This window comes from Brachyistius frenatus, unplaced genomic scaffold (genome assembly GCF_029030835.1).
Source record: "Brachyistius frenatus isolate BFR_SWC_R1_liver_20210118 unplaced genomic scaffold, ASM2903083v1 Contig_1, whole genome shotgun sequence".
NCBI lineage: Eukaryota > Metazoa > Chordata > Actinopteri > Embiotocidae > Brachyistius > Brachyistius frenatus.
Window position 1 is genome coordinate 2,822,006 of NW_027210600.1, and position 15,205 is coordinate 2,837,210.

At 40.8% G+C, this 15,205-nt stretch overlaps 2 protein-coding genes across 3 annotated transcripts; both read left to right on the plus strand.

The window, feature by feature from the left end:
* Positions 1-1,857: 1,857 nt before the first annotated feature.
* cbln18 (cerebellin 18) lies at positions 1,858-4,871 on the plus strand. Its single transcript, XM_069691063.1, has 7 exons — positions 1,858-1,917; positions 3,053-3,161; positions 3,420-3,599; positions 3,682-3,840; positions 3,942-4,030; positions 4,153-4,233; positions 4,385-4,871. Exons 2-7 carry the CDS (start codon positions 3,053-3,055, stop codon positions 4,511-4,513), a joined length of 747 nt encoding a protein of 248 aa, XP_069547164.1. The 5' UTR covers positions 1,858-1,917; the 3' UTR covers positions 4,514-4,871.
* A 2,511-nt stretch (positions 4,872-7,382) lies between these two features.
* Positions 7,383-14,440, plus strand: tagln (transgelin). Of its 2 annotated transcripts, XM_069698886.1 has the most exons (6): positions 7,520-7,565; positions 11,487-11,529; positions 12,794-12,979; positions 13,111-13,282; positions 13,390-13,492; positions 13,616-14,440. In XM_069698886.1, the coding sequence occupies exons 2-6, from the start codon at positions 11,518-11,520 to the stop codon at positions 13,752-13,754; spliced, it is 612 nt and encodes a 203-aa protein (XP_069554987.1). In that variant the 5' UTR covers positions 7,520-7,565; positions 11,487-11,517; the 3' UTR covers positions 13,755-14,440. The 2 variants fall into 2 exon arrangements, with proteins under 2 accessions (XP_069554896.1, XP_069554987.1); XM_069698795.1 differs by lacking the exon at positions 11,487-11,529 and having other exon boundaries at positions 7,383-7,565.
* The last annotated feature ends 765 nt before the right edge of the window (positions 14,441-15,205 follow it).

Below are 15,205 nucleotides of genomic sequence, written 5' to 3' on the forward strand. Positions count from 1 at the left end.
AATGCAGGTAACACCCTGTTATCTAATAGGACTTCAGGAAAAGCAAGGACAGCCACAAATGACTGTGCAACTTCAGGTTATAAACAACCAGTCGAGATGATTGACAGCAAGAGCAGCTGCACATCTGACTGACATTTTACTTATGAAGACAGCAGCACAAGCAGGAAATACTCCATCACTACAGAGACTCCATAGAGGCTTTAGTCTTCATCTCAAAACATTATGTTAGCTAGCAGGCTGCAAATTAGCTTCAGCTAGACACCGTTAATACATTACATCTGTTCCTCTCCAACATGTATCTCCATGGTCCCGTATGTTGAACAAAAATCAATCTACAGTACAGTGATAGGGAGTGGGATTTTTTGTTATACTCTACTGGTTACATATTTGATATTTGGTATGTTGGGCATGGGCTAAATTGAAAGAACAGAAAAAAGCCACTCCTCATTCTGATTTGAGATTATATAAATTACTGGTACTGGTTAAAAAGTCAAGAGATCAGCAGTCCTGGGGAACATAAACAGCTGTACCAAATTTCCTGGCAATCTGTCCAATAGTTGTCCAGATATTTTATTAAAACCAATCTTCAATCTTATGGTTCCACAAATAAAAATTTCATATCAATCAAATACAAACCGAAATCAATTTATCGACATTTGGGAGATTATGCACCTTAGACCAAAGTGATGACTAAACAGCAGCGCAGCATTGCTATCCCTAGAGACATGTTTGCATGGCTTGAAAAGTGTCACTGCAAAACTCTTGATCCTTCACAAACCATAAATATGACCAGATTTTTAAGCTATTTTTCATTGTCTAAATCTTTTTTGTTTTTTTTGTGGGCACTCTGCTGTGTCCTCAGTAAGTCATGATGGCGCAAAAGTTAAAGGTGTCTTGTTTCCAAACTGCTCCCAAAGAACAGTAATCAGGGTTTCTCATATGAAATAATCTAGAACAACCTAAGATCCACTTGGCAAAATCTTTAAACCAATCTTTCCTTCAGAAATTGTCTGTCTCTGAATCTATGACTGAAAAACAAGATAAAAGCTGAAAAACACCGAGTAATCCTCGTGAATGTCTTCATGACTTCATTGTTGCATTGTTTTGCCCCTTAACAACAGATAATTTCATTGGCATGATGATAGAGTGTGCCAAGTAACCATCACGTAACTCAACCCACAATAAACTACAATCAATATATCTGGTTTTCCAGCAACGTCTGTAGAGAAAGTGATTATGGGAACACAAAAGCTCTCCCTTACTTCTACCATGAGAACCAGGTAACACTGGATATTGTTGTCAGATCTAGGCCTTTATCGATGAACTGATATATCAGCTTCTTTTGTTCTCTTGTCTGTAGACTATGATATCCTCAGGGACCTGACTTCCGTGTTCTCCATATCAGCATTCCTATGCAGCCAACATCCTCTGGAAGGATCGCAACCAGACACTGCTGTCCTAAATAAGAAGTATTATGGTGCTGAAAGGTGCAATGAGATGACTTGTTCTTCATCACAATAAAGGTAAACCATCTATTGATCTGTATTACCAGGGACGTATGTGGCTCTCATTGTGGGTGGATTGGAGTATCAGTGCGTGCGTGTGTGCGCGTGCGTGTGTGTGTGTGTGTGTGTGTGTGTGTGTGTGTGTGTGTGTGTGTGTGTGTGTGTGTGTGTGTGTGTGTGTGTGTGTGTGTGTGTGTGTGTGTGTGTGTGTGTGTGTGTGTGTGTGTGTGTGTGTTGTGCTTACATGTGAGGAGGTGGAGCTCCCGTCATTCACCTCCTCCTGGGGTGGATCACCTGAAGATCATCAATAAGAAGCTAAAACACATCCCCTGCTTTAAGCTCTCCGTTTCATAAACTCTCCAGAACTTGACATAGTATTTCAGAACAAGGAGAGGGAGGAACAGAAAACACCGTAAGTTTTTTTTCTATCCTTACATAAAGCTCACAATTATATCAATTAAAAAAATAATAATGATAGAAAATTGGTCAGTCTGGCTTCAACCTCTGTCCAACGCAATGGCCTTGATAAAGAAAGTGACCAACTGGATATGTATGAATTTACATTGCTATTTGTATTGTATAATGATTAAGAGATTGTGGTTTTGAGACAAGAAAAGAACAACACATCTTAAGTTGGAGGATCATTGTTGAAATGTTAATTATATAGCTGGAAGCACACTTAATGGCATGATGCAAGTGGATTTGTCAGTAATTTCCACTTCTACTTACTTACTTTTAGATAATTTTACCTTTGTATTAATGTCTTAGTATTTTATGTGCTGATTTATATCTACATTAAAGGTTGTGTGTGTAGGTTTTAGGGGGATCTATTGGCATAAATTGTGTATAATATTAATAAGTACGTTTTCACTAAGAATCGTTATGTTTTTGTTACATTACAATAATTTATATCTCCATAGGGAGCAGGTCTTCTTCTATGGAGTCCGCCATGTTGTCCCATCATATTTCTACAATAGGGACAAATTAAACATTGGCTCAAAAAAGCGCCATTGACTTTTTTCAGAAGTTTTGCAAGCCACCAAAAACTCTCCATGAGGGGAGGGTGATGCAAGGAGTGTTCAGTTGGTTGCAACATCTGCAGATATGCTAGATACCACTAAATCCTACACATTTCTCCTTTAAGCCATTTGTGACCACTCGATTGAAGCACAAAGCTACAAAAACTATGCATGGTAAGGTTATTGAGGCAATAACTTGTTTAGCAAGCAAAGACCAGCTTAGAACAACGTGCTCATCCCACTATGAATTGTTTTTTTGGCACTTTAAAGATTGTATGTGCTGGAATATCCAAAAATTGCTTAATGCATGTTCAAACAGATTTAACAGCCAACGAGCAACACGTCTTCTCAAACTGCTTTGAAGTCTGTGCCCGATTTTCAAGGTTAAATATGAACCTGAATAGTCCCAGTAAGTGATATTAAAGATGAGTAATGGAATTATGTTAGATTTTAAGTTGACTTCCTGATGCGGCTCTGACCACTGAGCCGCTCTGGTCCAGTCCAATACTGACTACCACTTTTTTTCAGATGGTTGTAATACCAGTTTTGTTGCTGTTGGGGTCGCTGTTTCTCTGTGGTGGTGTAGAAGCCCAGACCGAGACCCAGACCATTGGCGAGATGCTGAAACAGGCTGCACGTAAGCCATACAAACGGTCATAGTTCATTCCTTTAATCCAGCACTCACCCACACAATACATTCATGTCTACATCACATTTATGGATTGTGTTATCCACATCTTTTGCGAATAATTTGCAACACAAATATGTGCTCTATCAGCTTGAATCGCTGCTGACACAGCAAGCATGTTCATCTGCAGCAACATCCTGCTCCAAGCTGACACAGCTGAACCCACATCTGTGATCCATATCTTACCCTTCTTCCATCTCTGTCCAGTCCAATGGAAGGGACCTGTGACCTGTGACAAGTGGGACTGCAACTGTACTTTCAAACGCCAACGTGGCTGCTGCTGTGCAGCCAATGAAATGCACGAAGTGGAGGAGGATACCTTCATAACGGTTAAATATTTGTGGCACGAAATAAGCAGACTGAATGACAGAGTAAATGCTGTCACAGGTAAACATACTGTTTAGAAAATCCAAATATCTGTTGAGGACCCTGAGCTTTGTTGTGCAATAAATCTCTTTCATACTTTCAGATGCCATCAAAGTTGCCTTCACAGCCAGAATGAATACAAATGTCGCCACCACAATTTCTGGATCTGCTCAACCTTGTTTCGGTCCTTTCAATACTAATGTGCCAATGCCCTTCTCCAATGTCACTCTCAACAACGGCAATGGATATAATGCCGCTTTGGGTAGGAAACAGACACAGAAAGAGTAAATTCAAATGGCTTATGAAAGCTTTACCCAGCATCATGTAAGGCGTACATCCCTAACTCTTCACCTCCCTCTGCAGGTGCCTTCACTGCCCCTTGTTCGGGTGTTTATGTCTTGTCTTTCACCGTTTACTCATCTGTGGAAAAGGGTGGACGCCTCTACCATAAAGTAAACAAACCAGATTGAAACCAGACTCAGCAAATCTCTGATTTGAAAATACACTTCACTGCTTTACCTGCATAGCTGAGGAGTTTATATAGTAATTTTTGTGTTATTAATGGTATCTGTAGGTCCAGCTGATGATGAACGGGAAGCTGGTGGTCAGTGTGTGGGAGAACAATCGAGAGGATGGAGAAGACAGCGCCACTCAGGTGAGAAGTTTGTACAATCTGACTGCACAAGAACATGGTAGCGACACATAAAGTTATGAAATGTTACAATTGTAGCTCTAAGTATAAATTGGAGGGAAACAATCCTTCCTTTGATGTGATTTTGTCATGGCTGTATTTACTCTTTTCTCAGGTTGTAACACTGAAGATGCAGCGAGGCGATCAGGTCTACCTGGAGCTGATGTCCGGGAGGAAGCTCTGTACATCTCCCCAGAACAATATCTTTACTGGCTACATGTTGTACCCCGGCACTTATGAGTAATGCATCAGCCGGAGATCCAGACTACTTCAACTTTCTCATTCCACCTCCTTAAATGGATCCAATTATCCTAGCACAACCGCGATCGAAAAACAAGCGCTCTTTGACACACGTTGACCCACCACTTGTAGGTTTGTGATGTATTGAGACAGTTTAACAATCCTTTGTAGTAGATATAAACAATATAAGTTGTATGTCAAACACACGTGATCATTTGCAAAGAACCACACATATATTTCTACATAGTGTAAAAACAGAAAGTTTTGCTTTTAAAATAAATTACCATGACAACAATGACAGTCTGTGTAAAGAGGAAGCGTGAAGTTTTGATATGGATCTAATAAAAGTTTATTGGACAGGAGATGTACCTTTGTTTTTAATTTACACAAACATACACATCGCCTATGAATGGATAGGTAGCAGACTGAGGCTTTTATATGATTTGGGGATGATGACTGTAGGTCATAACACTGCTGCTGCTGCTGCTGTTGTTACAGTTTGACTTATGACAGTATAACAGTGTAAACAAGAGGCTTTCACGGAAGCTCATTACACACAAATATAAACCACTGCCAGACCAAGAAAATTCCTTCAGCTGAACAAACACATGATGTAGGAGCAGGTTACACACATCCAGCACACACTTTCACACACACTGAGAGTTTAGACATACCAGTCATTCCAGCAGGAAGCCCCCATGAGCTCACAGGAAGCACTGCCTTGTTGTTACTTTAAAGGGATAGTTTGGCATCGAGACCTCTTGTTTGATTTAGATGAGAGTTGGATGATAAAAGGTTTAGTGCTCATTCTGTATCTGTGTCTGTAATATAAGAAGATATGTAGCCAGGATACAGCTTAGCTTAGCTTAGCACAAAGACTGGAAACGGGGGGAAACAGCTAGCCTGTTGTTTTCTCCAGTTTTTCGATGCATTAAAAAGGAAGAGACACAACATGTAAGGTGGATTCTGTCACCTGTTTCCCCAGTTTTATATCAAAATGAAATACATGAAAATTGTATTAAACTAAAGGGAGAGAATGAGTTTAATTTCACAAGGAGCCTCAAAGCTAACTCTCAGACAGATAATAGTGTCACTCAGTTTGTCAGGATCAGAGGACTCAAGGATGAGCAATAATATATTTGAAAATCATGATAAACGGTGAATATTATCAAAGGCAGACAGCTGTAGACAGCTCCTCATGCACTGCTAAGCCAAGGCAAGGCAAGTGTATTGAGGTTATATTATAGCACCACTCAGCCACAAGGCAGTTAAAAGGCTTTACAGATTCATAAACATCTATTAAAAATAAGACATTTAGGAAGGAATGAACATTGTGTATACTTAAAACAGATTATAGATTTAAGTCCTTCATTCAAAAGGCCATGTGAATGAGACACTAAGTCAAAAACGTCCATGTCAGTGTGCACTTGTTTTGAACCAATCCTGTTTCCTCGTCTCTACTTGACTTTGTCTGTTGTTTTACCTTATTCCTGTGTCTCTGAGTTGTGCATTTAAGTCCTAAATTTTGTGTTGTGTCATGAGTTGTGTCATGTATCATCTCTTATCTTCGTTTGATTTGTTTTTTATTTGGGCATTTTAAATCTTTCACTGTCCTACTCAGAGCCAACTATCAAAAGAAAAACCTATCGCATAAATACACACCTAATAAAAAAACGAGAGAGTGAACAGAAACATCTGGCTTTACTCTTGTTACAGCAGATGGAAACAGGATTAAATGAGAAGCCACACAACTTTAATATTGCTGAGCCAGAAATGTAAAGACAGATCAGACTAAATAGTTATTATTTGATGTTGTTGGGGTTTTCTGATCACCAAGGAGACATTTTGTACAACAATATAAAAAAATAAAAAAGTTTGCAGCAAATGTTCATTATTTACTTCATACACGTGGAAAAAAAACTTGAGAAATAATTTTAACTATGACTTCTGTGATCAGCTATGTCACTACAGTTAAATATAATTGCCAATACTGAAATCTGACAAGGCTTTGTCTGTGAGTTTAAGTGAGGCTGGTTATATGAGCTTCACATCCTGAGTATGCTCTGTCCAACTTCAAACTTTCCACTGAGAAGCACATTCGACATCTCATATTCAAACAGGAGCGACATGCCAAAAAGTGTCTGTAATGGAATGGAAGTGATGGAAATGTCATGAGAGGTGGTGGTGGGGTGGTGGTGACACACACACACACACACACACACACACACACACACACACACACACACACACACACACACACACACACACACACACACACACACACACACACACTGGCTGGAGATACTAAGGAGGGACCCAGGACTTACATGGAGTTCTCTGTATGAATGATGACTCCTCTCCTCTCCTCTCCTCTCCTCTCCTCTCCTCTCCTCTCCTCTCCTCTCCTCTCCTCATTGTGCAAAATAGAGTGTTTTGACATTCTTTCACTACAATAGGAAAGGACCAACGCCTTTATTCTCTTTCCCACATCCAGTTGTCTTTTTCTTTATTTTCCTTTCAGTACAATCTCCCTCACTCCCTCCCTTCCACCCTTCTTCCCTTCCTCCTTCCAGCCTCCTTCCTCTCTCTCACCATCTCCTTGCCTGTCTGAACGGGGAGGGATGTGGCGAAAGTATTTGGAGAATTTGCGCTGACCAAACCGACTGCTGCCTGGCCGCCGTCTCTCTCCTCTACATGGAGCAGCTCTACCCAAATAAGGCTGGGCCTTTTTAACTAGACGTGAGGGGAAGAGACGCAACAGACAGGGAGAAAGGCCATGCCCTTTTATGGATGAAGTTTCCTTTTTTTTTTTCTCCCCTTCCCCTCACTCACTCCCTCCTATTTCTCCTTCCCTCTTTCCTCTTCCCTCCCTCCCTCTCTGCCTCACTCTCTTAGCAGACTATAGTGAAGTCATCTCGCCTCATCTGCTCCTTTTAAGCCGGCATTTTTGGGAGGGAGGTCCCTGCGAAGCATATACAAACACTCAGTCAAGCATCCACACTCACCCCAAACTCTGCACTAGTGGTCGGCAGAGAGCTCACCTACTCCTTCAGACAGTAAGTAGTCTTTTCTTTCATTCCTCCCAAACGGAGCTTTAAGGTGGGACAGCCAGTGAGGCAAAGTAATGATTGTGTGAGTTATGACGTCATTTCGTTGTGCCTGATCAGGCAGTTACCAGGCCTTCATAACTTTGAATTAAAAAGGTACACACAATGTTTCTTTTAATGTCTGGGTTTGAATCGGAAGTGATTATAATAGAAATCATTTAAGAATAAGAGTTGTGTGATGTGACTCAATCATGAGTCAAACAGTGGTTGTGACATCTAGTATGTACAAAATATGTCGAGTTATTAAACATATCTAAGTTTCCTTAAGTGTATGTGGACCCAAAAATGTGCCTGTGTGAATGAATTGGATGAATGATATTCAGCTGTTTAGTAAATGAGTTAAAAGCAGATTTTTTTTTCTAAGGAGTTTGGTTGAACACAAGCTGACTGGGTTTACTGTTTGGTTTTTTTCTTACACATAAACGACTGTAGACAGAGGACTGTCTTTTATAGGTTGACTGTGTATCTTTATTATGACTCTGATGTTATTTCAGAGTTCATATTTTTCCACGCAAAAAGAGGTGAGGAGCAGCAGAGAAGAGAGCCAGACCGCGATGCACATCTCCGTCAGTGTAACACATACATACTTTTATTTGCACAAGGAAATGATCCACTGCCATACAAAGGCGTTGGAAGCATGTGTGTTTAAAGACACTTCCTCGTGTGGATGTGCAGTACAGCTAGAAAGTATAATTTCATTTACAGGTTTTTTTTTTACACATCCAAACCATCCATCTGTCTTCATGAACATTTTCAAAGCTGCCTGATGTCTGACAGATTTCTGCCATGTTTGTTTGGACTGAAGTTAACAGCAAATCATTCAAGATGGCAGCACACCCAGTGACTCCAAGTAAAACCAGGCCCCGCAGTAGCAGAGTGGGAAGTACCAGTGGGCAGCAGCATCGGGAGGCGATAACACAATCTGCACTGCCAATCCTGTGACAGCATACAAACACAGCAGAGGCACAGTCATTTAACCACATCTGTGTAACAGTGCGGGGCACTGGGTTTAGTCGGTCGGCTCTATCTACACATCAGAGTCAGTAGAAACAGAGCAGTCATCCAGTTTGTCAGAATAATCAGAACCATGAAAGAACTTGGCAGCAGTTTCTGTACTCATAAAAGTCTGGCAGGTCAGAGCAGAGCAGTAGTTTTCTGTGCAGCTGGCACAAACCAGAGACATGTAACAGCAACAAAAAAAACAGCTCTAACCAGCAGTGCATCATCTCACTGGGGCAGCATCCTAACAACTGCAGGGCTGCACCTAATTAGATATCTCATCTAGCTTTCCACCGAAACCTGACCTCTTACAAAGGCGTACCGAGGAAGAAAATAATTACAGCGACTATTTACACAAATCCCACGTAGTTTATTCATCCCCAAATCATTACATGGCGGTTTAGCTGGTTAACTGTGGAGGAGGCAAGGCTGCATGACGACACGTCCCCTCAGGCTGCCGCACTCGCCACAGCCCTCACTGGTTTCCTGTTCTGGCATTAGGCAGATTTACCATGGTAATAGAGCAACAGAGCAAGAAAAACAGAAGTGAGAGGGATGGACGGAAGTGATGAAGTCATGTTTGTAGGATACAGCACTTTGGGATGAGAGGAGCCATTAGAGGTAGTTTTATTTAAACCTCAAATCTGTGGTTTAACTCATTTAAGGTCTTCTTTTTTTTTTTTTTTACTTCATTGTGCTTATTTTCCTTTTTGCATTGTATTCTGTTCTTGTTTATTGTTTTCAAAGTCAAATCTTGAAAATCTTTGATGCCCAGTCATTTGTCCTCCAATTCTTTTATAATTACAACTACTAATGGCAGTTCTAGTACATGTAGCAGTACTAGTAACAGTTGAAGTGGTCAAGTAAATTATAATAGTTGCAGAAACAGATATTATGCATGAATAGGTTGAGTTGAGTGGCAGAATATAAAATCATTTGCTTTATAAATAAGTGCTGCTCTACATTATGTTAACTGAAAGGCTATATTATTTCATATTATAGGTGAGGTGAACACCATTGTGAATATTTAAGGAGCCAGACGGCACAGAAGCACAGCTTGTTTAGCAGATAACTGTTGGACCTGGGCCGCGTCCCAAACATAACAACATGTCCCTGGATACACATTAATATCCGAAATAGAGACCAGGCCCTACCGGACTCACTTAGCCGCCAAAAATATGATGTGATCTTTACATAGTTGTCACGCAACGTACTTTATCTTCTCTTCTCTTCTCTTCTCTTCTCTTCTCTTCTCTTCTCTTCTCTTCTCTTCTCTTCTCTTCTCTTCTCTTCTCTTCTCTTCTCTTCTCTTCTCTTCTCTTCTCTTCTCTTCTCTTCTCTTCTCTTCGAGCATTCTGGTGAACTTAACTTCTATTTCTTCCCTAACAAAGAGTGTAGTGTGTTATTCGCAATTGTGGTCCACAGCTCAGTTTATGAGGCAAGGAACTAGGGGCCAATGGAAAATAAGGGCATACCAGACAAACATTACTCTGTAATAATGATTACATGATGATGCGTGTCAGTGAAAATAACACGGGGAATATGTGTGTGTGTGTGTGTGTGTGTGCGCGCCAGACAAAGATAAAATATAGTATCTGAACTCGTGGTTGTGTGTAAGTGAGCGTGTTGCCCAGCATGTGTGTTTGGTTTCTTGCGGTCTGGAAAAGAACCCATAGGGAATGCAAGAAATATTAAACAGGGTTGGCGGTAACACGCTGTGGACACTCTGGGCAGGAGTCCATTAATGTTTCTGGCACTCAGACTCTAATATGCAGACATGCCGTATATCTGTTTGTAGTGTATAAATGGTTTATTTAGCAGCACCAAACTACCTTAAGAACGGACAGAGTGCCTTTAATCCAAATTTACATTTGACAATGGAAGCAATGACTAGCTGTGATGTGAAAGAGGTTTCACATAGTAATGAACTCTTTCAGCTTTTTGTTTTACAACCCACAATGACAATGACTCATTCTTGCCACTTTCGTCACGTTGTTTCCAGCTACCTGTCCAGCGCCAAACAGCAGACAGACAAACTTGCTGAGTATCTGGTGAACACAGAGGGGCGTTAAGTGTTCTTTCAGTCTTTTTAGGGATTATAGTCTGGAAATCCTTTTCGCATTAAGGTTTGCTCAGCCACTCTAACATACTAAAGCTAATAGGATACAACGACTCAATGGAGCGTGGTCTGGTAATCGCAGGTTAGCGTTAAGTAGCTAAATCACCAAATATTTCCACTTGGAGTCGGTAGCAACCAAAAATGGAGCTAAGAGTAGACTGAATATTGTACTTACATTACTAACGTGGAGACAAACACAGCTGCATGTTTTTCATTGTGTCCTAAATCTATAAATAGAAATGCTGACAAGTTTGCCAGGTCAATTCAAAAGAGGAAAATGTACCAGAATTGTGTTTGTACATTGTTTTCACTGCCCCTTTGCAGGTTTCCACATCCTCAAATCAGTTAAAATGAAAAGCAAAGAAATAAAGAAAAGGAGAAGAAAGATACAATAAAGCAAAAGAGAGGAAAAGTAGGGAGGATCAGCCCCACTATTCTCTGTATGTGCCCACTTGTTCTTTCTTTAATCAAATTTGTTTAATGAGGCAGATTTATTTGAAACAAAAACAAAAAAATCAACTCATTTCATCTTCGCCCAACTTTTTTTTTGTTGTATTCTGTCACTTTATGCAAATTAAACTTTTGCCAGTTGGAAGAATCCGCTGACAAACAAAAAAAAGATTTGTGTACTGTTTATGAACAGATGTTTGCTGTTTGCCCTGGCAACAGCATTCCTCTTCTGATGCCAGGAATCTCCTCCAGTCGGCCCTGGGGTTCTACCTTTAACATCTTAACTTTGAAATTCCCCATAGGAACAGGAAGTCGACGTGACCTGACAGCAAGATGGCAACAAAGGTTGGACGGTGCAGACAGCACTCTGATATGGGTTTTGCACTTGGCTGTTGGCCCAAAGGCAATACAGAAGCATAAAACTGAAAAAAAAAAAAAAAAAGCTGGCAGTGTGTATGTGTTGAAAGTAACTAAAAGCCAAAAGGGAGAGAGAGTGTGTGTACGTGTGTGTAAAAGAAGAATATATGCAAAAATCATCTGGCTGGTAGAGAGCTCTCACTGTACACCATTTTGCCTCAGACGTGCTGTAGGTCCTGACAGGGCTGAATGGTGTGCATTAGGAGACACAGCGCTGTTAATGCCACTGTTCTGGGAAAGGTATTTAAAACAAGTGCTGAGCATTTACGCTTAAATACACGCTTCTGACCTGCATGTCATCAATGTTTGTACTGGTGTACATTGTATGCAGTGTATATACAGGATGGAAGGAGTTACTGTATGTGTCTTCATAAGGAAATATGACTTTATTTTGATTGTTTCGCACACCTATGCATGTTTATACTGTAGGCTTCATATGAATTATACTGCAATGTAAACAGGTTGTTTGTATTGCACATTGGTATCTGCAGTGATCAGATTAACAGTATAGATAACAGTCTGACCAATGGTATATAATATTGGTGTGAATATACCAGCCCAATATCACACCAACTTTTGTAATACACCCGACAGTCCACTAGAGGATACAGTGTAAGTGTCAAGTTGGGCATAAAAAGTACACATGTATGACCAGGACTGAAGACAGAGGTCATGTGTACTTTCACCCAAACGACCGGTGACTGAGCCTACGAGAAAGAAAAAGTCAATTTTGAGTTCTTTCAAGTAACCAAAGTAAGATACGTACATAACATAACATATTACATGACTTATGTTAACCATCTTATCTTACTCAAACCGTCATTTTGTCCAAACCGTAACCAATTCGTTTTGGTGCCTAACCAAATTGCAACTGTGTCACATTTAACCCAGAGCATGAACTTTTCCTAAACTTAACCACATGGTTCTTGGTGCCTAAACCTACATTCCCTTACTCTGTCACACCTGGGTTCGACACAGACTAGTGGACCTACGGGTGTATTCGTTTTGCTGTAATATCGGGTAGAATACACACACTGCTAGAAACCGATGGCAGGTAACTAATCAACACGTACTCTTTCTCCAAAGGTCAACAAAGGTCTCATGTAGACATTGTTCATTTTTCTTTGACACTTAGCATTATTTCTCTCACTTCTCTCATTCCATCCCTCTCTCCACCGCTCTCACCTCCCAGGGTGTCGGCATGGCTAACAAAGGTCCATCCTACGGCATGAGCCGGCAGGTTCAGGATAAGATCGACAGCAAGTATGACCCTGAGCTGGAGCAGATCCTGGTGGAGTGGATCAGCCGTCAGTGTGGTTCCGTGGGGAAGCCAGAGCCCGGCAAAATGGGCTTCCAGGCCTGGCTGAAAGACGGCTGTGTGAGTGCACTGATTCTGATTGACTGTTTTCACTAAACATTGTTTTAAGATGAATGATTTTTTTTCTTTGCACTTTCTTCACCTTCACTGCATTCTCTTTTACCACCTTTTGTTCCATCTCGTCTCCCCAGGTCCTGAGCGAACTTATCAACAGTCTGTTTGCCGGAGAGAAACCCGTGAAGAAGATCCAGAGCTCACCCATGGCCTTCAAGCAGATGGAGCAGATCTCCCAGTTCCTCAACGCTGCAGAGAAGTATGGCGTCACCAAGACGGACATGTTCCAGACTGTGGACCTTTGGGAAGGTAAGAGCGGTTTCCTGGTCTTCATGCCTTGGTTGCTGCAAACATTTAATGCTAGAAGACAAGTTTAAGTACGATGTTAGTGTAATCCTGACTGTGTGTTGGGACAGGGAAGGACCTGGCAGCAGTGCAGAGGACCCTGTCAGCTCTGGGCAGCTTGGCCGTTACCAAAGATGAAGGCACATACAATGGAGACCCTACCTGGTTCTTCAAGTGAGTCCTACAAAATAAACAGAGCCTTCCTTTTTTGGACACCAGCAAGAAGAATTATTCTGCAACAGTGGAGTGTAGCGTCATGTTCTACCTTTTTGTGATATTATCTCTGTTATGTTGCAGGAAAGCACAGGAGAACAAGAGAGATTTCAGCGATGACCAGCTGAAGGCGGGCAAAAATGTGATCGGCTTACAGATGGGGTCCAATAAGGGAGCCAGTCAGGAGGGCATGAGCTATGGAAGACCTCGGCAGATCATGTAAAATCACTGAGCCACCAACACCCGAAACCTCTTTATCCCTCCTTCTACCCAAAACCTTTGATGCACCGTAGACCCTCTTAAAGCCTGTAATCTGGTCCCCTTTCCTCTTTAGAGTTTAGTGATGTGTTAACAACTATCTTCCTCCTTAGTCTTGACACTCACCCTGAAGCCCTTATTTACATGCTTGTGCTGGTGACAACTGAAAAGCTCACCATGCTTCGTCTTCCAACTGCAATCAGGACCAGTACAACCGAATATTTGTAGTCTTAAACTGCTATGGTAACCATAAATATGACCAAAAACCTACCTTGGAGGTAAACCAAACCAAAATGATCACATACCAAGATTTAATTGTTCCCCTCTACAAGGTTAAAGAATCAGCACTCATGTAAACTGGAACCGACCAGATTCATGTCTGTGACATAACAGATGTCTAAATTACATCTGTTTTTCCTAGGTTTTAGAAATATTGGTTCTGTACTCTGACTCAAATATGAATTTGTTTAAATAACTTGGAGAAGGGAAATTCTTTCCAAATTGACAAGCACAGCCATGGTGTACCAATGCTCCTTATTGTTACTGCTACAACATTGTTCAACACCTACCACATCCCATTTTGCTATGCCTGCTGTATCAGCGCCAATATTTTTGTACATTGTCTTATTAAATAATGACTTTGAAATACTTCTCTGATTTGCCTTTTTGATTCTGTATATTTCAGTGTTAATCCAAGTTCTCATCCTGTGTAAATATATTCTCATATCTTTCATAGGAACAGGGTTACTACGGAGCAAAGGATCCACTTCCGCATTCTCATGTACACGTGGCCATGAAAGTATTGATTTAATTTAATTTTCAGTCAGACTTTTACCAGTTTAGAGATTTAACATTTGAAAGGCAGCACTTAACGCAGCTGTGCTGCAAAGAGGTTGTAGCCTTAATGTAATTTTAATTTTCTTTTGTAGCCATGCTAGAGGCATTGAAGTGTCAATATCCTGCCGATACTTTGCTCTCCGACCAAATACTTGCAAAACTAATAACATTACCATTACCTTAAGCTGTAGCCCTACTTTGTTTGGTGTCAGTGAGAACTAGCCAGCAAACATGCTAACTAAAATTATATATTAAAAAAAAAAGAAGAAAAAAAAAAAAAGCATTTTGCCATTTCTCCCATCTTAGATCAGTTTCCTGCTATGTGATATCCAGAACCCTGCTTGCCCCACACCACAGCCACAGCCCTCCACAGACCTACTGGAGGGAACATGCCCCCATGGCAGGACAGCAGTCCAAAATATTTTAAATAAAATCAGAACATATAGAACAAATGCATTGTATTGTTGTTGTTTTTTAATGGGAAACAACTGAAATTTCATAAGCTAGTCATGACCTGTAGGGTCAAACTCTTGATTACACCAAATATAGTTTCAATTGACATTATTTGAGCTAAAGATA